The 23,514-nt window shown below is 43.6% G+C and overlaps 3 protein-coding genes across 3 annotated transcripts; 2 read left to right on the top strand and 1 right to left on the bottom strand.

Annotated features, from left to right (window-relative positions):
- Positions 1-5,482: 5,482 nt before the first annotated feature.
- On the top strand, positions 5,483-15,168 carry LOC1271115 (CDK5 and ABL1 enzyme substrate 1). The gene is made up of 5 exons (XM_061654806.1): positions 5,483-7,577; positions 10,365-11,250; positions 11,320-11,510; positions 13,320-13,524; positions 13,610-15,168. Exons 1-5 carry the CDS (start codon positions 7,096-7,098, stop codon positions 13,748-13,750), a joined length of 1,905 nt encoding a protein of 634 aa, XP_061510790.1. The 5' UTR covers positions 5,483-7,095; the 3' UTR covers positions 13,751-15,168.
- On the bottom strand, positions 14,812-16,827 carry LOC1271116 (arginine-hydroxylase NDUFAF5, mitochondrial). The gene is made up of 2 exons (XM_309862.4): positions 16,115-16,827; positions 14,812-16,057 (listed from the first exon to the last, which is right to left on the bottom strand). The coding sequence occupies exons 1-2, from the start codon at positions 16,282-16,284 to the stop codon at positions 15,196-15,198; spliced, it is 1,032 nt and encodes a 343-aa protein (XP_309862.4). The 5' UTR covers positions 16,285-16,827; the 3' UTR covers positions 14,812-15,195.
- A 635-nt stretch (positions 16,828-17,462) lies between these two features.
- LOC133392841 (DNA translocase FtsK-like) lies at positions 17,463-19,010 on the top strand. Its single transcript, XM_061654807.1, has 4 exons — positions 17,463-17,726; positions 17,792-18,247; positions 18,538-18,652; positions 18,751-19,010. Exons 1-4 carry the CDS (start codon positions 17,561-17,563, stop codon positions 18,758-18,760), a joined length of 747 nt encoding a protein of 248 aa, XP_061510791.1. The 5' UTR covers positions 17,463-17,560; the 3' UTR covers positions 18,761-19,010.
- Positions 19,011-23,514: the final 4,504 nt, after the last annotated feature.

Below are 23,514 nucleotides of genomic sequence, written 5' to 3'. Positions count from 1 at the left end.
ATAATTGCAAATGCGTTTATGCATGGTCAATTTCAGTCGAAAATAGCACAAAGAGCGGTTTAATTTTGATGAAGATTTTTTTTTAAATCTAATACACAAATTGCACACATTTGATTCACCGATTCTCCTTTTAATCTCCTTTTTTGTAAGGTATGCAATCGGCATTACAAAACGGGCTTAAGTTTAACAATAAAAGAGATACATATTCCTTTTTTCTTCTCTTGTTAGTTACTCCACACATCACAACAAAAGGTTTTACGCTCAAATTAGCTCAAATAGTTTCTTGAGCGTAGATGTCAGCTTCGATTCACTCTTTTTGGCATTTGGATTTCAAACATTTGCCAAGTTAAGATATATTCGCCTCGATGTATGCAATACGTACAACAAAATACTATTAGTGATTTTATACCTACAAAAAGGCCTCTATTGTTGTATAACTTTTTGGTAGCCTTAGTTTTTATTTCACATATTGATGTTTTTGCTATCACATACAACTTAAGGCGTACACAAAAAATAAGCTCTTCTGGATTCTACTTTACCACCCTAAAGCCAGCCAAATTAATTTCCTAATCCACCGGCTCATAAACATCCTTTTTGAATGAGCTCCCTGCTAAGCTATAGACGACTACAGCCCGTTTTATTACATACCGGGCACATGGCAAAACTTGGCTCGGACACAACAGAGAACAACCACATTCATACACAAAACACAAAGAAAAGGCTTATCGCATGCGCTAGAAGCAAGGAGCTTTACTTTCGGTAAGCATTCTTTCATCTTTCAGCACGAGCCCAAACTCGTGTGGCTGTGGTTTTGTGCAGCTCCGAGCTAGCACCAGCACACAATGGAAGCAAGACACAACACCGCAGCACTTTTGCATAGTTGTTTGAAAGATGCTGGTGTGATGAAGCAAAACGAAAGCTCGCTTTTCTTATCGCCAGACGCACGGCACGTCGCGTCGGTTGTTGTGTACATGTGAATTTAATTCCACAAAAGCGTCCATTCAACAAGATGCATCGTTTCGGGTAAGCGAGCTACTGTGAAGATAAATTTAGAAGACATAAAAAGGGTATTTACAAACCCTTCATTATTTTATTATTATTTAAAAACACAGCCAGGAACCAACGGGAACCGACAATCCGTTACCATGGGAAAGGTTTCTTAGGTTCTCCTTAAATCCAGCTCACTGAAAACAAAGTAAATAGCAGCAAAGCCGCTAGGTTCTGTAACAGTATCTCTATAAAAAAATGGCCGCCCAAGGAAGGAAAACTCCTCCATTTCCTCCGTTAACCGGGTATCTGTATCTAAATCCAGACGCGTCAATTCTAGATGATAAGAAAAAAAGGATGCCTTATGCTGTCCCCGTACCCGTTGCCAGCAAATGCCGTAAGAAGATAAGCATCACATTTAAATGATGGGGGAGCCTCCTCTTCCTCCTCTTGCTGCGATTCGGATCGGGGCGACCATTATTTACACAAGCGCGTGTGTCCACGGGCGGACCTTTTATCAGATCGTGCCACAAACTCCCCGTTTCCGAAGCCGATTATCAATGTACAGTTTGAGCGACGACGTAACGGATTGATCTCGATTCTTGGCCACGATTTGCGCTTATCTCCCTTGCCCTTGCAGGACCGGATAAGGGGAATATCCCCACCCCCGAAGGGAGCCTCGAGGTTCTCGTTCAGCGCTCCTAATTATTGATATTAAATTTCACTGAAAGTAGTGCTGGATGGTACTTAAACATAGGCTTTACACAGTACTAAAACACAGTTTTCCTCCCGGGGAAGATCCGCAACTGCTACTCAACGCACAGGATGAAATTGGACCTCAAAAAGCCATCGCTAAGCGTGGAGGGGCACCTTTCTCGGATTTCTCGAACCGGCCTTACAGCCTTACAACATAAGCATAAGAACAAACAGGCCAATTAGTAGCTCGATAATGGTGCCACCATTCAGGCCGGTTCCGCACACGCGCTCACGCTAACCGCTGATTAATAATTTCGAACCAATGTTATCAATTCAATCATGTCAATAGCGATTATCAGCAGCGTGGCGTCGATTGGGCCATTAAAAATTAAACACACACACACACACGCTCGCTATGTACTACCGGTTTCTTCATGGTGGGGAGAGGGTAGGACAGGTTTTCCCTTCCCGATTACTTAAGCTAAAGGACGATTGGCTCCCAGCAATGGTTGAGAGGTGTTGAGCTGAGCGAAGAGTTCTTAGCCACGGTGTAACCTTGACGGTGTAACCACCGGCCAGCACAAATCGCAAGGGATGTACTTTTCAATCGATGTTAACGATCGTTCGATTGGATGATGATTTAATTTGTATTTGCCGGTGCAGACCGGTGCATGATTACTACCCGGACCGTTCAGGCCGGAACGGGGCTGGAGCGATGAAAGTCCGATCGTGTGCGCATTTAATTCGCGCTGGGATACGATCGATTGAGTCATTGGAGGTAATTATGATAGGCCCATCAATGCGCTGGCTAAGAGTTCCCAGCAAGAAAGCAAACCCATTCATCAATCGTTTGATCCTTGCGAGTTTGATTATGATTGAGGAGTTTGATTCTGATGGAAGAAGGACACTTCCTTCGGCAGGCAGGCGAAACGAAACCGAACGACCAACATCGATTCGTATTACCAACCGCAAGGGGTAATAACCATATAACGAGCCAATTGTTTGGCTGTCGATGAATGTGTTATTGCATTTTAATGATATAGCCATCCGCGTGACCCGGCATGGGATGATCTACTACACTACACACTACTGCCCGTGCAACGGGAGTGCTACGAAGCTGCCCACCCGCGTGAGAGCGACCTGGTGAAGATCACCCGATCTTGCATATTCCGTGTGGCAAGCGAGTGGAACCCGATAATAGTAATAACACCCAATGGGAGTTACAGTTCGGTTCAGAATCAACCCCACAGTGAGTAATGCTTCAGCATCTTCCCCCATTCTGCTTGCCAACATAATGTCAAGGTTTCGCATAGCGTCGCATACACGTTCTCATCTACCGCCACAGGATGGCATCTACAAAATCTATTGCCGTGGCGAAAGGTGACGACCATTTGTTCGTTTCTCTCTTGCTGTCGGGGGGGCCTTTGGACCGTTTGGAGCATCGCATCAATCATAACGATATTGTTATGTTTGCTACAATATACTGCTGTTCTGGCCGGAGGTGCGGAATCGTACGGAATATGTTGCCAAAGCCGATCGATCGAAAGCAGTTAGACTTAACCTTCGCATGCAGTACGTTCTTGAGGAATTGAACACATATTAATCCTCTTTTTGCATGCTGCTGCTGCTGATTAGATGTTTCTTTACCTCATCCCCTGAGGGCTTGTAATGAGAAACTGGGCTGGCTCAAGCTAATGGTAAAATATATTTCACTTAGTGAAGGTGTTAACGGCTTGAGAGATATCGATCATGTCAGGGTTGTTCTCTTGCTGTGCTAACTGATTATTTCACACATTTTGTATCATTTTGTATTGAAAGTTCTATCGTACTGGTGAAAGAATTATCTAGATTTTCTTTGAACATGGAACTCGTCCATTGTTCTGTGTGATCTATTAACTTCGTTTTCCGCTATCTAGATGAACTATTATGTAGCAGATCCCATGCAGTGACGTCACTAGTAACATTCTTTGAAGCGATGAATTACATCATTACTAAGTTTTCATCCGCAATCAAACCACACCAACTATTCATGAGTTCGTATGAGCCTTGCGGCAATCATTTGTTTGTCTTTAATATAATAGCTTCCTTATAAAAAAGCACGTTATCATTTCACGTAATACAACGTGTGAATCAAATCAAAACATTCTGAAACGAAACACACAGAGAATCAAACCATTCTGAAACGGCAATGGTATTTTAATACAGAACTATGCAATAATATTATTATCTTTGCTCGTAAATATCTAGTGCTATCGAGTGTAATTAAAATTTCAAATAAATTTACTCATCAAAGTTATAAAAAATCACTAAGAACAAAATGTACATACTTTCTCGGGTTCACACTACAGGTCTATCTAATGTGATGATAAGATCAGTAAAACGAGAAGACATGTTGATTTTGTTTCCAGAGTTTTAATAATCGTAAGTAACATCTGGTTGAAACACCTTTACTTAACAAAATCACCCAGTTTGTAGAAAAATATATATTAACATTAATGGGGAAATACTCAAACGAAGGAATTACATTACGTTTTATATCATCCACGTTAGATCTTTCAAGTTGTTCTACATCGTGATGTTTCGTGTGCTTTAGTTATTGATTTTCAAAAACTAAACACATTAAGTAATTCATTGGGTCCACTGGTCTATCCCACCCAGCCAAGATATGTGATAGGCTTGAATCGATCATACCAATTAAATGACATGTAAGAAAACAGAGAAACATCACTAAAATAGAATTATAAAGAGACTTTGTGGATTTGATCACTTGATCATGTCAGCTCTAGAGCCTAGTAAGATCATTATAAAGCTTCCGCAGTTTGGTATGGCACCATCTGGAAGGTCCTCTCAGACTAACGACATCCAAATTTCTGTAGTGCATCTTTTGCTAGAACCTTGATTTCTTAGGTTCGGATCCTTACGTTTGACAATAGATGAATGCATTCATGATATTTCAAGTCTTCATAAATAAACTAACTAGCTAACAGCTAACTAACAGCCGGGGTCGGTCTTGTGGTACGTCAACATGAACGAATCAATGACATGCCCGTCATGGGTTAAAGCCCCGAATAGATCGTGCCCCCATACATAGAACTGACTATCCTGCTATGGGTAAATCCACAAGTCACTGAAAGGGAAGCCCACTTGTGGAACAGGCAGGATTTGACCGATGACGGATGTCTTACCAAAGAATAATAATAATAATAATAATAATAATAATAATAATAATAATAATAATAATAAGAAGAAGAAGAAGAAGAAGAAGAAGAAGAAGAAGAAGAAGAAGAAGAAGAAGAAGAAGAAGAAGAAGAAGAAGAACTAGCAGTCATTGATGCTTAATTAAGCAGACCGTACTGATATGCTGGAGATATCAATTGTTTATCATAGTCCCACGATGTATGGTTTAACCTTCCGGAAAACACATTAAACAGTGCATTTTATATGGCTTCCAGTGGTACAGTCGTCAAATGGTACGACTTACTAACGTGGCCGTCATGGGTTCAAGCCTCAAATGGACCGTCCCCCTGTCCCCCGACTATCCGGCTGCGTGGTGCTGAAATAGTCTCGAAAGCCTATATAGGCCGGGCATGTCTGCGACCAACAAGTAGAACTGCGTTTATTTTACACTTTTACTGCACTGCAAACGCCTGTTTCAAACCCATGTTCGAAAATCATCACGTGGAAACCGCGAACAGACAACACCCGATCATCGGTGCAACACTTCAACCCACCGGTAATAAACAGGCCCACCTGAACTGTCATCGCTAGCCATCAAATGTTTACGAACTTCCCCCACTCTCTTTCTCTCGCTCTGTCTCACTCGGGCAGTAGATTTTGCTCACCCATCAGTGCAACCAGAAGAATAATAAAGTTTCCGAATTTTCTAATCTAATCACCATTCGTATCCCCGTGTTCCGTGTGTGAAGCGACGGCCGCTGCTCATTTGTGTGTCTTCGTACCCGTACCCGTGACACAATCAAACACCAACAGTGCTCTAGTATGCTCGTGCACCGTGCGAGGAAAAAACACTTTGTCAAGGGAACCTAATATACAAGGCCTGCGTTTTTTCGTCCAAGAAGGAGAGAGGTTCTGGTGGTCTTTTGTGTCCTCTCCCCCCACCTCTTTGTGTCACCCACTCTTATGTGTTTTTGTGTTACGCGAAAATCGTGTGGTGAGCGCGTGCTGGTACGGCCGCTTTGTAAGTGCATTTAATGTGTGCGGGCTGAATCATCGTTTCGATAACCATTCCAAAGCCGCCAACACTGGCCACCGCTAAAGCCGGGCAGCAAACGTGAGCACGGTGAAGCAAAAGTGTTTTTCCTTCACCAACTCACCCCGCCTCCCACCGTCTTCGGCGCACATCTTACACGCACCACCAGCGGGGTTCTTATTCAATCGAAAGCTGTTACCCGCAAGAATCGTTGCGTCTCCCTGTCTCCGCCACCTGTGATTTGCAAGCGAGCGTGCGTGCGTGCGAGCCAACGGGAGTGAGTGAGACAGAGACAGGCAGCAGTGAAACCCCCCGTAAGAGAAAAAGAGAAGCATCACGAGCCTTTAAAGCAAAAAAGAAGGAAAGGGAAATTTGTTCTCTTGTGTTTTTTTTAATCACAGCACCACGAAGAATACGTCCATTACCGAGAAAAAAAAATTGTACCGCAAAACAAAAGGGTCAAACCACACACACACGCCTTTTGCTGCTGGACATTTTAGCCTTAAAAAGTGTAACGCAACGGAAAACAGCGAACAAAACACACAAAAACACGCAGGCAGAAAACAACAACACCGCATCAAAATGATTCCCAATAAAACGAACTGATATACGGCTGCTTGCAGCTCGTGCGGAAGAGGGAGTGTGTGAGAAGGGTGAGGTGTAGTCGAGCAGGAGAAGAGTGCTAAAGAGGAGGAGGAGAGCGAAAGAGAGAGAGAGAGAGCAAGCGGGCGGTGTGTGTTTTTGGTGTGTTTTGTTTTGATCGTTCGACGGGGTGCGTGTGTGTGTCTGTGGAGCGGTTTTTTCCCCTTCTTCGTTTTGTTCGGTGTGTTTGGTGTGACTGCTGTCCCCCCGAAAATACCGGTGTCTCTTCTACTGCTGCTGCTGCTGTTGTGCGGTCAAATTCCAGTTTTGTGGCGTACGCTGCATCATCATCGACTTCCCTTCCCCCCGCCATTTGAACCTGTATTTTCTTGACGCGGCCGGAGGAGAGTCGCTGCCTATTTGGGTGACCGTGAAAAAGGGCTGATCCAAGCGTGCCGGCCCATCAGAAACGCACACACATACTTCCGCGAATTTGCTGCGTATTTGAAAGCGAGTGAGCGAGAGCGAGCGATTCTGTGTGCGTTTCCAGACAGAGGCAAGGAGCGAAAGAGCGCGAGAGAGAAATACACGGGAAAACGTGTGCATCCGGCATCCGATACATGGCTAGTTCTATGAACAGCAGGAACCGCATTCGTCGTCGACTGGCTGCGATATCCTTTCTGTCCAACATCTCGCTGGACGGTACCCACCGGGACACGAAACTCGGCCCGCTGCACGGAGGCGGACTGGGAGGAGGAGGCGGAGGAGGAGGTGCTGGCACTTCACTGGCAGGAGGCAGAGCGGTACCAACGGCGGTCGGCGGTTGCCATACCAGTGCGGCACTAGCGCTGAACAACAATGATCTGGACGGGGGCGGCGGCGTCGGCGGCGTCAACGAGGAGCCGGGCGACGACGGGCTCGATGGGCCCGGGATGGGCCCGGGTACTGTGGCCGGCGTGAGCGGACCGGCGCAGCGGGCACGGGCCAGAACCGGAACGTTTAGCAAAAGCCCCGAACGGTACGCCGGCAAGCGGATCGACAGCGAGGGCAACATGGTGGTGAGCAACGGGTCCTCCGCCAAGGGGACGCCGCTCAAGGATCGGTAAGCAATCTTGATGTGGGGAGCTGGGTGAGGAGGAGGGGAGGGGGAATAATTTCCTGTGAAAAGGATTATTTTTCACACATTTAGCTCAAAACTCAAAACAATGGTTTTTTGGACTCATCTCTTCAACCATTTTCATCTTTTGGTGCCGTGACAGGGATCACTACTTTATATTGCTATCGTCATCACTAACATAACAACTTTGGAATCGATTTTAATGGAATGGTTTATTCATAAAACCGATTTTAACTCCATTTCTGGTGGTATTTTGAATCATATTTTGAATTTCTCCTTCGTTTTTTAATGGTTTTAAAATGAAAAGAGTCCCAAAAGAAGGAACGTAATCTAATATTATTTTCTAATAGAGCAAGAAAATATTCACAGTGATTGGCAATTGGCCATCTGTTTGGAATATAAACTCCTTAAACACTAGTTTTCATACTTCTATCAAATTTCGTGCAACCGTTTATGTTAAGCAAAGCCACATTGACCTTTTCAAGCACTTTATAATATTTAATTTGGACGCTAAATCGAGTCACTGGAAGGAAATAGTGCAAAAGAAAGTTTTCTATGAACTAGAGGCTAATTTCTCCTTTGCAAGGCAGAGGAAAATCAATACAAATTAGCACTCCAGAAGTTTTCGAACTCAATGGGGAGCTCTTGTCAATCAAAGAATGAGAGCAACACGATCGATCACTTTCCAAACACTTCGAAAATGCTACTACAGTCGTTGCCATCAAATGTTGGCTCTTAGGCATCAATTTTTAATTCTAATGCACATATTTTTGTATATCATAAATTTTTGTCTCTTTTAGGAATCATGACAATTTTACAAGGAATTTAATTTGACAATTTTAATTTTACATCACATGAACAATACAAAAATCGTGTAATTTTATTGTTTGTTTGACAAAAAATAATGATTATTTTTCATTCTAAAGCCATTCTTTACACCTGAAAATACAAGCCAGTATTTTTTTACTCCTTCAAAACTTCCAAAATAGTCATAACAAATGTTATATTTTAAATTCTATCAATGGTATTATTCATTAGTTAATTAGTTAATTTCGGAATACACATTTTCAGAAATAATGTTAAATATTTTAAATAAAGCGATTAACTCACAGTTCAAAATTGATGCCTTGGAGATAAACATTGATGCCTTTGAGACAAAAATAGGTGATTTAGGTGCAAAATTTAGCTGCAACGACTGTAAAATCAGAATTTCAAAAATCAAAATGACTCATAAAAGTATATTGAAAAAAAAAACAGTAGCCCAATCACTATAGCGGGATTATTGTTTTAGAAAATGTTATCTAAAGAGTTTTTAGCTTTATTTCAGTCAACTCCGAGGAAAGAATTTGACATTCTTAGTATAATTGCCTCCCCCCAAAACGATTACATCACACAATCTTGACGACAACAACAAAAAACCGGCGAAGGAACGTGAACCATCCACGCTCTAGTCACGTGAAGATCGTACGCCTCAAAATGCCGCCTCGCGGCTAACAACCGGGGAGAATCATGTTTCCCGTTCAAATAGAAACAGAAGCAGAGTAGCATTTTATGCTTGCTAATATTAAACTCGCCCATCGCGATCATTATTTAACCTTGAAGCACTATTTATATCGCGCGATATGGAAAAGAACGAACGGAAGGGAAAGATATAGAAACGCACACACATATATAGAACACTCCCTTCGCTTTCGTCTTAGGCTGACTTGTCATCATCATCATCATCATTATTTTCTTCTTCTGATCGATAGCAGGCGACTTAGAATATTCCCGTTGCACTGCAAAAGTTAAAGACTTTTTGCCGTTTATTAGATTAACATAGGGCCATTGGGCCAAGAAAAACAGCCTCTGTCTCCTTATGTTTTGTTCGCTAATCTCTTGACCCTATTGCAAAATACCTGCGTGTATGTGTGTGTACCGAACACGAACAAAGAACATTGCGAAACAGGCACACAGAGGAAGGGAAGAAAAAACAAAAACAAATCCTACCAAGCCCAACAAAAAACGCACACCATCTGCCGTTGGATGCGAACTTGCTGCCTTCGTTCGTTTCGTGTTGGCAATTCTACACCGAAACCCGCTTGTCCACACAAACACACCCGACGAGTGCATCGGCGGCGGTTCTGGTGTGTTGTTATTGCTGGAAAAGGAAATGGAATGCGCTTTTGCTCCGGCCTCAGACGTAATACCGGCAAACCCAGCACCACCACCCATTGGGCAAGCCTTTTTCTCTTGTGGCGTTTGGGTTCTTGCCGAGGGGAAGATAGGATTACATGATCCGATTGCGCATATGATGGTGGTGGTGGTTGTGTGTGGTGCGTTTCTTTTGCACAAGACGCACTCAGAGCAGCCAACCTGTTCCGCGTTCGCAAAGAAGCTAAAAATAGACTCCTCTTCCAAGCGCGGGTCCAATGCTGGAATGGGAATAAGTTTAAAGTATGTTTATCCGGTTTGTGGCCTTGGAAATGGGTATTATTTTAAAGGGTTTTTGTATTAATGATGTAACGCAAAAGGCGCTTAACGCTACAAGTTTGCATTATTTGAGGCGTAATTTGCAAGAATTTCAATTATAATGTTGCTAAGATGAATACAGAAATACCAAAAAGATCGAACAAAACAACCTTGACAACTCGCTTACAGGCGAAATGTCTTCTCCTCCAAAAACGCATTACACCCAATTGATTACGTGACCTACAGCATGTCGTTTCCAGTCTACAAAGCACTAATCCCTGGTTTGTTTTCATCCTCTCTCTCTTTCTTTCTCTAATGCAGTGAAAATTGGAATCCAAACGATGGCCGGCTGAATCACACCGCGGACAAGCGATCGCGGGCCAACTCCGCTACGCAGCGGCCGACGGGCGCCAAGCGATCGCTGCTGATGAACACGAGTGCGGGCGCAATCGTGACCGGCGGAAACGGCACAACCGGTTGTGGTGGTGGATCGGACGATCCCAACCACCGTCCCGTCGGCTGGCACACGAACAGCAGCACGGAAAGCTTGATCCAGGGCCGGCCGACCAAAACCGTCGTCATTAACGACCAGCAGCAGCTGCCGCACGGTGGTGGTGCTGGCGCCGGTGGCGTTGGTGCGTATCAGCGCGAGGTGCGCTACTACAACCAAATGGATCTGCGGCGCCACCCGGGCGGCTTTCAGGAGGACCGGATCGTACTGCTGGCAAAGAAGGCACCGTGCCACATCTTCTCGGTCCTGCCGTACTGCAAGGGCAAAGCGTCCCGCTCGGAGCTGCGCCGTGAGCGCCGGCGCCATCCTTCCGGGGCGCGCCCACTATCCTCCATCAACGATGCACCGTTCGATGCGTTCCGGCTGCTCGGGATCGAGCGGGGCGGCGAGGTCGGGCAGGAGGTATCGTACGGGTATCTGCTGATCCCGTCGCGGGCCTACCACCGGGAGAAGAAGCACGCCAGCGCGGAAAAGTCGAACAAAAGTGCGTTCGAGATCACGAACTTTGCGTCGCTGGAGAATCATGCCGCGGCGCGGTACTATGACACGCTGAACCGGAACAGCGCGGCCAGCCCTTCGCAGGGCGGTGGTGGTGTTGCTGTCGCCTCGACCGGTACTGGGGCGGGCAGTGGTCCGTCCTCCGGGCTGCTGGACATCTCGAAGGAGTACGAGGATGGCTTCGCATCCATTACGGGGGTAAGGGAAAGGTGACGAAACAGAATGAATGGACAAATGGAAGGTTAACTCCCGCCTCTTCTTTCGCAGATCCAGTACTCGGCCAACATACTGGACGATCCGGAGCTGATCGCGGGCAAGCATCGGACGCTGCTGACGTTCACCTCGTACGTCACGTCCGTCATCGATTACGTGCGCCCGTCCGAGCTGAAGAAGGAGCTGAACGATCAGTTCCGCGAGCGGTTCCCACAGATACAGCTGACGCTCAGCAAACTCCGCAGGTACGATAACAACAACAATAACAACTCATCCATTACAAAAAGAGGAGCTATTTGTGCTGATCCCACAGCACACTGTGCTTGTGTGCCCAATGGACGATGGGGTGGAATGAGAGAGAGATAAGAAATGGTGCTTCCTTGATGGACGCCATCATCTCATGCCACCCCGCAGTTGTTGGTGCTTGGGTGGTGTGTGTGTATGTGTGTTTGAGTTGCTGTTTGTTTTGGTATTAGCTATCACAAAACAAACGGTATAGCTGGTGCTGATGGGTGCTGCTTCTGTTGCTTGTTGACAGACGACACCACACCCTCCCGTTGCCTTTGATTCGCGCCCTGAGGGTGACATTTCCTGTGAGTGTCCGATTGCCAGTGATCCCTCTCAGCTGCAATCCGGATGCTATGCCCTGTTTCGTTGGGGGAGGGAAAAAGGGGGGGGGAGCAAATGATCCCTCTTAAATCTGCCCTTATCAGCACATTCTTTACAGGCCTTCCTCTGTTTCAAGTGGTAAGCCAGTCAGGGGAACAGCAACAGTTTTGAGATGTAAAATCGATTGTTTTATGAATTTCCTTACCAATTATTCAATTACGAAGCAATTTTGAGCAGCAGCAATTTAAAAAGATTAATTTCATTAATTTTCTTATTACTGCATTGCGCAAGCCACACAAAAGCGCCTGAAGACGGACGTTTTATTGCTATAAGTTATTCATCCCTAACACCGGGTGCCATGCACACGTAAGATACAGTGGTAGTAGTACCGCCTTTTGCCTATCGTACGATGCTGTCGATATCTTATCGTGATGATGACGGCTAAGCAGACATAATGGAGCAGTTTGCTTGTTTCATCGCTCCTCCGCAACCCTATGGCCCGTCACGTGTGCAATCAAAACCGTTATTTAAAATACATTTGCAAAACTCTTTTTTTTGTTGTCCTGTCCGTATTATGACGACATTTGATGAACGGTTTCCTTGCCCTTCCCCGGGCCATCTGGCTGTGATGGGTTGTAGCTTATCAGCCACCACCAGGCTCAGCACAAGATGCCTTTTGCTTGGCCTTTTAAATGGGGCTTTGTGTTTGTTTCACGATTGTATTGTTGTAGTCGTCTTGTGTGTGTTTGTGGTTACACCTTAATCTTCTCTTATCAGCCGGAGCAGGGTAGGAGTAGGAGAAAGGTACACTTCTCGTCATCCAGACTGGTTTGCGAACGGGGTGAACAAGGCCATCGTTACCGTTTTGATTTGCTGCTGCTTTAATTACCCTTTGGGAGATGGATGTGGACAGAAGAAGATGATGGGGTGTAAATCATTTGATAATCCCACTTTCTTCGTTAATCTTTTGTCTTCCTAGCAAGTGGCCCTTGTTGGGTGTCCGGGTGTTTTTGTACTCATTCATTTGTATGATTAAATTAAAATGTAAGAAAAAAACAGGAAAAAACAGGCTTTAAATTAGATTTTCAAGGGCAATCCGGGATGTTTTCGTTGTGGATTTGTTGTTTAATTTAAAAAGACGCAGAAAAAAACAATCTCCCTCCGACCAGCCGGCTGTTGTGGCTGTGTCCGTTCAACGAACCGCCCCGAAAAAGGGAACCAGTTGTAACCGGTGATAAGAAACGAAAAACCGAAACATGCAAATTTCTCGCGATAGACGCTGCACGCGAAGACCAGTGACCGTCCTTGAAATAGTTACGAATTTACGAAGCACAACGCCTGTGCTGAAATCGCCTTCAATGCCGGTCATCGACACACCGGCACATAATCAGCATAAAGATTAATCGAATTGCTGTCTGTCCTCCTCCTCCCTTTTCTACTGGCAGCATTAAACGCGAGATGAAGCGCATCAACAAGCTGGACAACCGTATCGACTTCCTGACCATCTCGCAGGCGTACGTGTACTTCGAGAAGCTGATCCTATCGAAGCTGGTGAACAAGGAAAATCGGAAACTGTGCGCCGGCGCCTGTCTGCTGCTGAGCGCGAAGCTGAACGACATCAAGGGAGAGGCGCTGAAGAGTTTGATTGAGGTAAGGGTGGCTTAAATCCCTCATTTTTCCATACCTTTTATTTAATTTTTTTTATCTTTCTCTATAAACACACACACTCTGGTAGAAAACGGAGAGCGTGTTTCGTCTGAACCGCAAGGAGCTGATCGCGTCGGAGTTTGCCGTGCTCGTCGCGCTCGAGTTCAGCCTGCACGTGTCGACGCAGGAGATCCATCCGCACTACCAGCGCCTGATCTACGAGTCCTAGGGGCCACGGGGGGCGAGGGCGGGGGGAGTGCGAGCGCCCCGCAACAACCCGGACCAGCCGCCGAACCATGTAACGCTGTGTCATATGCTGCAGGAGGCATTTATTGGGTGATTTTCTGTTTTTCCTTTTTCTTTCGTTTTGTTAAAGGGTTTTAATTTTGTTTTAGTTATTTTAAAGAGGTGTATGTGTGTGTGGTGTCATCGTTTAAGGAGAGCGAGAAAAGAGCAAGAGAAGAGGAAAGGTGTTACAAATTTTACGTTTTTATTAAACACACCAAAAGGCTGTTTATTACACAAGGGAGCGCGTTTCAATGGTGAAATAGTAGTATAGGAACGTTTTCGAAATTACAAAAAGAAAAACACACACACATACATAATACAAAACGTATTAAATGCAGTTTCTAGCGCGTTAGAGTACGATACATTTAGTGGTGTGAATTAAAAACTCCTCCAAACAGCAGCAAGCAAATGTACTTTAAAAGTAATAATTTCACTGCAGATTATGATAAGAGTCATTAACACAGAAACAAAAAAAAAACAAACTTAACAGGTCTCTCCCTCGCTTCTCGCTCTCGTTCGTTCCTTTCTCCTCCTAGAAGTAGCGTAACTACTCGTAGCTTAACCAGAGGGAATTACTGTACTTACGGCTAAGTGATCTTTCCACCGATGTACTTTAATCTCGATTTTTCAATTTTAACGATTTTTATCCATTATTTGCTCTTCCATCTTCACTTTTTTGGGAGAAAAAAAAAAATACACTTTTTTGTTTGTTTCCACCCCTCGAAATGTCCTATAAAAGGCATACACACTCTCTCTCTCTCCCTCTTACTCTCCTCTTTATACCATATTAGGCGGGGCAATTATTAGCCTTCTTAAAGATGCTACCGGTACTGTGTAAAAAGCACCATTATCAAAAAAACAACACAAAAACAAGGTGATGGAAATCGGTTTATAAAACCTGGCTATAACTATTATTACTAAAAAAAGAAACAATTGATGTATGTATGGATACGATCTACACGCTCAAGTACTTCAGAAGGAATTACGTTACTTTTGTGTTAGTTTTTTTTGCGTCTCGCAGTGTCTATTTTATTTTATTGCTTCGTTACACACATATTATAATCACTTATTTTATAAGTAATTTCGTTACGTTGAGTTTGAGTTTAAACAAAAAAAAACAAAACAAGGAACCGACGGTTGGGAAGGGAGACACGCGTAGAAAATAGGACATCAAAGTAGGCGCGCAGGAGCGTGTTTTTGTGCTGTTCATTTTTTCTATCTTCTTGTTGTCGTCAGCTCTGATAGTGAATAGTGTGATTGGGTATAAAAAAACTTGCAAACCAAAAAAAAAGAACATTTCTGCACCACCATCCTTTTCCTATATATATTACATTAATAAACGTGGTCTTGAACTTTAAACCGCTTCCCCGATTTCGCTTCCCCGGCTCAACTTTTACATCCCGAACTGCCGGCACCCTTTGGCGTCATCACCTTCCCGAGATCCTTCAGCGAAACCGTGCCCGATCCGCGCTCTGCCGGCTGCGGCTGACTAGCGCACGGTTTCCACCCGACGAAGAAAATGATCTGGAACGTGGCCGACACGCCCTCCTCCTTGCGGGCGTACATGTCCCGGTAAATGGCGGCCGCCGCCATCAGCGTATCCCGCCCCACGTGCAGCGGTCGGTTGAACGCCGCATTACTCTCCGCCATCCCCTGCAGGTCGAACATCAGCTCGTACATGGACGGATACCCGATCACCAGCTCGTCCGTGTCGATCGTCAGCATGGTGAAGCCGCCCCGGTTCAGCAGCATGCCCACGTCCCGGATCTGCGTGAAGGGGGAAACGTGCGGCGCGAGGCCACCCCTTCGCTCCTGCTCCGCCAGCTGCAGGGCCGACCGCAGCTCGTACAGCGTGTCCCCGCCGAACATGGCCCCGATAAACACGCCGTCCGGTTTGAGGGCACGATTCACCGCCCGAAAGCAGGCCGGCAGATCGTTGATCCAGTGCATGCTCAGGCTGGACACGACCAGATCGAGCGAATCCGGCTCGAACGCGAACCGCTCCTCGTCCATCTCGCGCACGCTAAAGTCCAGCCCGGGCGAACCCTTGATTTGGGCCAGCATTGCCGGGCTGAGGTCGATGGCGGTTAGCTTCTGGACCGTTTCGCCCAGCACGTGGTTGGTGACGTACCCACGGCCGGCACCGAGATCGACCGCATTCGTAAACTGGCGCTTGATGTCGAAGATACGGTCGGCCAGCCGGTAGCCCACCTCCTCCTTGATGTAATCGTACAGCTCCACATCGTCACTGCGAGGTAAGGAAAAGGTTATTAACCGTTTCTATTGTGTCGGTTCTTACTCGTACCGTTTGGCAGCTCGTTCCCGTTGCAGACGTTTCACATTGCGATCGAAAATATTTACAACCGGCGTGCAGTAGGATCGATGGTGCAATGTCGCAGAACCGGCATTCCGGACCACATTCCCAACCAGTGGGAACATTTTACATAACCGCATACTAACACCAGGCGGTCGCATGGCGTGCCGGTTGCTTCGAGCAGTGAACTGTTTTACTTAAACACAAGCCCTGAAGGTAAGGTAACAATTATTACACTATTTTATCTCATTTTACTTAACAATAAAAAGCGAAAAATTGGAAAAGGAGGTAGAATTAAGGGGCCCTCCTTTCCGCGGTGATGTGTTGTTTGTGTTGCACAATTGTCAACAATCTAAATCCGCATGCACTGCGTGTCGTATAATGTCAAATTAAATGGACACCACAGGAGTAATATTTTTGGTAAAATTTAAAATTATAGTATGAATAACTTTACTTCATATTTTAATATTTTTTAAAGTTCTTAAAAATTACCATTAACCAGGAAGTTATTCTCTCTTCATTAACAAACCAATAGGAACATTCCACTATGCAGTGCTAGCAAATCAAGCACTTTCGATCAGTTTTTAGATTCTAGTTTGTTAAGAAAATGGGAAAGAAACGGCATTAAAGAAGTAATAATCATTTTTAATGAACGAATAGGCATTTCACTATAAGAAAGGGAATGAACTGAGCTTAAGTTGTAAATAATGTTGGTCGATTTGTCGCTAAGATCGAACTGCTCGATTATTCGCGAAAGCGGCCCAACTGTCATTTGGGACCGTCAAAATGCCAATAGTGAGACAATTCAAACGCGTGAGAAAATGTTGTCTCACTATCAAATAGAACAAATCGATTTAAATTTAACGAAAAACAGATATTAATGGGGAAAATGGTGTTCAAACCATAAAATAAGTGTTTTTATTGCAAAAAGTACAGAACATGTATAAATAACATATATTAAAATACATTTACAAATTCTAGTGAGAAAGCGATGTAAGTGATCAACTCACTAACGCGGGCGAAAAAATCCGCCAATAACCGTAGCAAGGGAAAATCACGTTTTTACTAGTTTGAGCATTTAAAAAACGAATATAACAATTCTTTCGAGGTGAATTATTTTGTTTAAAAATAAACAAAAATGATATCTTTAAATCATGATAAAAAAACATTAGCAAAAGCGCCCATATTTGCCCATATTAAAATTTGCTAACCTTCGCACCATAACGGTTTTTCGTGCAGATCGTGCCAAATCATTGCGCTTGTACCCAGCAGCTCCTAAACCGGTTTAGAAGCAAAAAGAGGCATCATAATGTCTGGCCAATGTCGCATACGATGGAGAACCGATCACCACTATCAGTCGCGGGTAGCAGTTCGGCCCCGAAGGCAGACCGCGTGCGTCGTGTGATCGATCCCGTGTGAACCGTGGGTGGCAAAAAAATGGCATTTCACCTTTTTTTAAGGCTACTTTCATTCATCTTTTGGTGTGGCTTAATTACGGTTCGCCCGGCCAGTGCACTGCCGGCAGGACCCGGAATCGAAATTCTGCCGGCCCAGTTCTCAAAGAACGGCCAGCTAGACTACGTGGTGGTGAATGAGAATGAAGGTAACCATGTGGTAGTGTATGCAGTGTTGTGCGTTTGGCTAAACAGTTTGTGTGACTATTTGCAGAAACGAACTTTCTGGAACAGCAGCCAGTCCCGGTGCGAGAGCCTCAGCGGCAAGCTGAGTACGTGGTACCCCAGCTACAAGAGCGGCCGTTACAAATCCAGCAGCGGGTGCAATCGGTACCGCAGGTTCAATATCAGCAACCAGTTACACAGCCCCCTCAGGTTCAGTATCAGCAACCTCAGGTCCAATACCAGCAACCACAGGTGCAATATCAGCAACCCGCTGTCCAACAGCCTCAGGTTCAGTATCAGCAACCCGCTGCTGCCCAACAACCGCAGTACCAGTACTACCAGCAGCCGCAATATACGTACCAACAACCTCAGTCGCAACCTTACTACCAATCCGCATACCAGCAGCAGCAGCAACCTTCCTACGCCCAATACCAACAACCGTCGTACTATTACTCCGGAGCGCCCCAAAGCTCCGGCCAATACTATTCGACCCCACCGGAAAGAGGTACGTTAACGAGGGAGAGGGAGGTGACATCACGTACTACAGGAGTGCTAGAGATTTCTACCGTAAGAGGCCCGTCTACAAGAAACAAAAAAAACCGGTTTTTGAATTTCGAAAAACTACGCATACTGCAAACTCATTAATTTTGCCAATGAGATTCGATAAATTATTCATTTCCTCCTTGTCCGTGGCCGGTTGTTCGCAGTTTTTGCATGAAATTTCTGTCCAATTCCAAGGTCTTTTTGCTAAATATAAACATTCCTTCGTGTGTGTTGCTTGTGCCACGCTTTCAGGTGGAAGCCGATATTCTGACCCTCTATCTAGCCTGCTCGGATTGTCAGGATTGTCACGAACTTCGATGACACTGGCTGCGGCCGGCTCATCCTTGCTGCGTGCAACGTCGCAGCTGTAAGTAGTGGATCTTTTCTGATCTGCCCCTGCGCATCTAAGTAGCACATGGGAGAGTATCAGCTTTTGTCACTTTTGGTTCCATTTTCCTTCCGCAGGTTCGGATGAGGGCAGCATACATCCGGTGCAGTCGTAGGCACACCAAAATAAAGAAGAAGGAACGGGTTTTCAGCTTTTGCAAACTTTTCCAAACCAAAATGCGCTACAAAAGAAAAGCAAACAGAAATTATTATTTAAAGCAAAGAAAGAAAAGTGCGGGCGGTACAGTGCTATAAAGTACAAAATTAATTAACTAATTACCTCATTTATTTTTACTCTCTTTTTTCTGTGTGTTGTGATGGCAAAATATGTCCGCGCTTGTGTTGTGTACTTTAATCAATTAATGTAAAATTAATTTAAAATAAATTAATCATACTTTCACATCATTATCCTTTGAAGTAACGTAGAGGAAAGCGGGACAAAATGGGTATGTTAAGCAGTTTTTTACATTATTACATGCCTCTGCCTATCCTTAAAAAAAATAAAAAAAATAGAACACTTTATACACGTTTCAATCGACGAAATCGAATTTGAAGTGATGCCTGTTAGCATTAGGGTAACTGTACCAATATTCGGCAGTGTGCCTATTTTTGGCAGGGTAACTTAAAAGTGAAATCCAGCAAAAACGCATTAACAATTTTCTCAACGCATATTTTTTAAATAGAGATATGCTCATTTGTTATTCATATACGAAGTTTCACATCATTTCCTTGCATATTTTTCAAAATATTAAACAAAATGTACAGAGTTCAAAATTTTTCGGCAGATTTGCTGTCACCCAATAGATCGGCAGGTTTCATAAACAGGCAAGGCAGGCAACATAACATTATTCATGTAAGTGATTTTCAACACCAATTTTAGGCAAGTGAGAGTGTGAAACTATTTTGAACATTTTTGTTTACCTATTTTCATTGATTAAGACATTTTCTGACCCGTATTCGCGTATTCGCCGAAAATAGTAGGAGCACAACCTGCCGAAAGTAGGAACAAACTGGCGAAAGTAGGAACATAACAGCGATTTCACGAATATCTCCAAAAAATCCAGAAAACGATAGTTTTTCATCTAAAATAACCTCACTTTCATGAAAGCTAATAAAAGTTGTAAGTGTACGAGCAGTCTTTGTAAGACTGCTGCACTAGCCCGCCCAATACTGGTACACAGTTACCCTGTTATGTGGGCAAATACAAACACCAAGCGTAATATGTCAAAAGCATCAGCCCATTTTGTCCCTCGTGAAGCATTTTTATATATTTGGTTATTTTAATAAAAATATGCATTCAATTGCCTTACTTTCTACAGACAAATTGTATAGATTTTTTTTCAAAATTACCATGAAAAACTTTCATACATCCCTGTGGCATTACTTAAAGTTTAGTTTCGAAGTGGTAAAAAACATCAATTGGCTACTAAATCTTATTTTGTATTTTTCTTGGTTATTTGTTGATTGCGGATTATAAAACTTAATGGTGTTCGTAGGACACTAACATAAATATACAGTAGAACGTCGATTATCCGGGGGCGGATTAACCGGCGGGCGGCTTAACCGTGCGCATAACTGTGTCAGCTGTTTAAACGTATAGCGAACATTTGCAGCGATAGTCAACCAGTTTTTTGTGCAGCTCTGTAGTATCTAGTGGTATTTTCGAAATTCATTTTTGTTCATGAACAGTTGTTAAACCCATAGCTATTAATGAAAATAATATTCTACCACCGATTAATCGATTAATTTAAGGTGAATTAATCATAAAACTAGTAAAATTTATAATTTTTATATGAATTTGACATCTTTTGGACGATTATCCTTGCAAATCGATTAACCGGCAAACGTCCGGTCCCGAGCAGCCCGGATAATCGACGTTCTACTGTATATTGTGAGCCTTGGAATGTTTCCTTGCTGTGAAATAATGCTTAAATAAAGGGTATCCATCCATTACGTAAGATTTTGTCGTTAGTAACCGTTCGATCATAGCTCCTCCTTCCCACCCCTTACCAGCGTTACGTAGTTGATGGATGAAGCCTTACGGGTATTATTTTTGCTGTAGTTTCCGGAGTAATGATTGGTAAAGTTGGTAGAAATCCGGAGTCAACTCCGATCCGACTCCGATAAATTCGGAATCGACTCCGGAAGGTAGGTCTGCGCTGCAATATCCGGAGTCGTCCGGAGTCGTCCGGAATCGCCCGAAGTCGCCCGGAGTCGGAGTCGTCCGGAATCGCCCGGAGTTGTCCGGAGTCGTCCGGAGTCGTTCGGAGTCGTTCGAAGTCGTTCGGAGTCGTTCGAAGTCGTTCGAAGTCGTTCGGAGTCGTCCGGAGTCGCCCGGAGTCGTCCGAAGTCGCCCGGAGTCGGAGTCAGTCGGAGTCGTTCGGAGTCGTCCGGAGTCGTCCGGAGTTTTCCAGAATCGTCCGGAGTCGTCCGGAGTCGTTCGACTTCAGACGACTCCGGACGACTCCGACTCCGGCGACTCCGTGCTACTCCGAGCGACTTCGGACGACTCCGAACGACTCCGGACGACTCCGGACGATTCCGGAAGACTTCGGACGACTCCGGACGACTCCGAACGACTCCGACTGACTCCGACTCCGGGCGAATCTAGTGGTTCCATTTTACCGGAGTCGGAATCGAACTAACAATAGTCGGAGTCGATTCGGAGTCGTGGATGAGCTACATACAGCACATCACTATTCCGGAGCGACTGGGATGACTTTACATGATTGCGGAACTTTTCAAACAGCTGCTGTCAGTGTCATGTACTGGATCGGCAAGTTCACGATTCGTGTGTGGGTTAGATAGGTTCGGGTATAATTATTGAATTGAAAGAAGTTCAGTATCAGTTCTAAGGCCAAAATGGCTTGGGGATTAATTCCAGGACCGGAATAAAGGTTTGTTACCCGTTCCAGGAACGGCTGGAGTAACAGCTAGTTCCAGGCTCTGTTCGAGGCCAATTCTCCGATGGATTGCAGTTGCGTAGCCTTGTAACTGTGCAAAATTAGTAACAATAATTTAAAAGCTTTTTATTAATTAAAATTATATAAATATTAATAAAACACACACTCCCGTGTTTTGTTAATTCTCTTTACATACTTTTATTATTATTTTCATGCTGAGAAAGGAGTTTGGGAGAGCGAGAGGCGTTCTTACGTGTTATTTTCCTTCCTTCTTTTCTTCCTTCTTGCATTTGCTCTGGGTTACTCCCGCTTTTACTTCTTTGAGGCGATCTTTTTTTTATTGATTATTATGTATCCACCGTATAGCCTGTGTTTTGTTTTTTCATTTTTTTCCCTCCATTTTTTATTTTGGTTTGCTCTCTTATCTCTTCCCTTTGCTAGTAACATTTGTATTTCTTTTGCTATCTTACAGTTACGGCAGATCTCACTTTATAGCAGCAACACAGCAGCAACACCGCAGTATGGTACTACTTTCGTTCCGTGTTTGTGTTATGTTATAGAACTTTACTGTTCCACTGTTTCACGTAACTGAAGCATATTATCGGCTGTGGTGTCCCACACTATGTGTCAGCATGTGTTCCACACTATATTGAATTGACTGCATAAACAACGGAATTAGGACACAAAATTATGAACAAAAAAAAAAAAAACAAAAATGCAATCATCTGTGCGCGGTGCATGAAGTGCCTTAGTGTAGTGTAATGTAGAATTAGTATTTGTGATTCGGAATAGGCTGATATGGTGTGTATGTAGATCTGTAGATGTGCAGCAATTTAATTGCTTTCCTTATGTTTTACATTCTTTTTTTAAAGTTTTCATATCTTGTTTCTTACAACTTCCCATTCGTTTTGCTTACTTTTTTGTTTAGTTTATTTTACAAAAAAAAAGAAACTTATTTACAGGTTAAACACATTGGTTATCATTTTTTTAGATAATGTCTGCCATTTTAGAGTGAAATTAAAAATTAAATTTAATCGTTTGCGGCATGTTTTGAACCATTTCTATTACCACACAAAAGTTGGTTAAAAGTTCTATAAACTTTACTTTCTTTTGACCTCTGTTACCAACACATCGTTAAACTGTGTGCTTTCTGAACGAATAAAAACCCAAAACACACACACACACATACTGAGTAAGGACGCAATAGACAACACTTTCTTCTAAAGGCCACTTTTGTCAATCAGCCTAAAGGTATGCAACGTTGCAGCTGTATGTTTTGCTTTGCTGTTTAGCTTTTCAAATTCTTTCTCGCCTTTTTGCTTGTGATTTTTTTTCTATTCTATTTCCTTCATGCTTTACTGTCGCTTCCACTACTTCTACTCGCTTACTCAACATTTAAAACACAAAACACAAATAGCTATGCTTTTTAGTTGTGTTTTTTGTTAGTTTTTTGAATAAAGAAGTTTACAGTGTTTTCTCGTTTGCTTATTTTGCTGTTCTTTTTATTATAATTTCGGCAAATAGAACGCTTTTATTGCTAGTTTCTGAACTTGGTTCAGCAGCATCTTATAGCTCTTTTTTTACACTTTACTCTTTTTAACTCATCTACGGAATCAACAAACTTTTCTAAACCGATAGTTTATGCTCACTGGATATTTTACTTTTTTATTTATCTTCTCTTTTTCCTCTCCTTTCTGTGCTTTTGCACTACTCTTTTTTATAGCTTTTCTTTTCTTTTCTTTTTCTTCCGAACTACCCCGAACAACTATTACCGAACGAAAAGCTAGACGAAACAGTCTACACTAATAAACTTAGTTAGTTTTACGTGCCTGTTCTGTGTTGCTTTATTGTTTTTTTTTTATGTGTTTTTCTTCTTTTCATTTACTTTTTGGTTTTTCAAAGCAAATCTAATCTATTTCATAAATTTTATTTTTCATTT

This window comes from Anopheles gambiae, chromosome 3, assembly GCF_943734735.2.
Source record: "Anopheles gambiae chromosome 3, idAnoGambNW_F1_1, whole genome shotgun sequence".
Taxonomy (NCBI): domain Eukaryota; kingdom Metazoa; phylum Arthropoda; class Insecta; order Diptera; family Culicidae; genus Anopheles; species Anopheles gambiae.
This window is presented reverse-complemented; position numbering and strand designations above follow the sequence as displayed.

Excerpts from the sequence above, each read along its gene's own strand:
- LOC1271115 (XM_061654806.1), top strand. The coding sequence starts at position 7,096 with ATGGCTAGTTCTATGAACAGCAGGAACCGCATTCGTCGTCGACTGGCT. Across the intron at positions 7,578-10,364 it reads GGGACGCCGCTCAAGGATCG|TGAAAATTGGAATCCAAACG; the intron begins GTAAGCAATCTT and ends TCTCTAATGCAG. Across the intron at positions 11,251-11,319 it reads GCTTCGCATCCATTACGGGG|ATCCAGTACTCGGCCAACAT; the intron begins GTAAGGGAAAGG and ends CTTCTTTCGCAG.
- LOC1271116 (XM_309862.4), bottom strand. The coding sequence starts at position 16,284 with ATGCGACCGCCTGGTGTTAGTATGCGGTTATGTAAAATGTTCCCACTG. Across the intron at positions 16,058-16,114 it reads CGGGAACGAGCTGCCAAACG|TGACGATGTGGAGCTGTACG; the intron begins GTACGAGTAAGA and ends CTTACCTCGCAG.
- LOC133392841 (XM_061654807.1), top strand. The coding sequence starts at position 17,561 with ATGGCATTTCACCTTTTTTTAAGGCTACTTTCATTCATCTTTTGGTGT. Across the intron at positions 17,727-17,791 it reads GGTGGTGAATGAGAATGAAG|AAACGAACTTTCTGGAACAG; the intron begins GTAACCATGTGG and ends GACTATTTGCAG. Across the intron at positions 18,248-18,537 it reads TTCGACCCCACCGGAAAGAG|GTGGAAGCCGATATTCTGAC; the intron begins GTACGTTAACGA and ends CCACGCTTTCAG.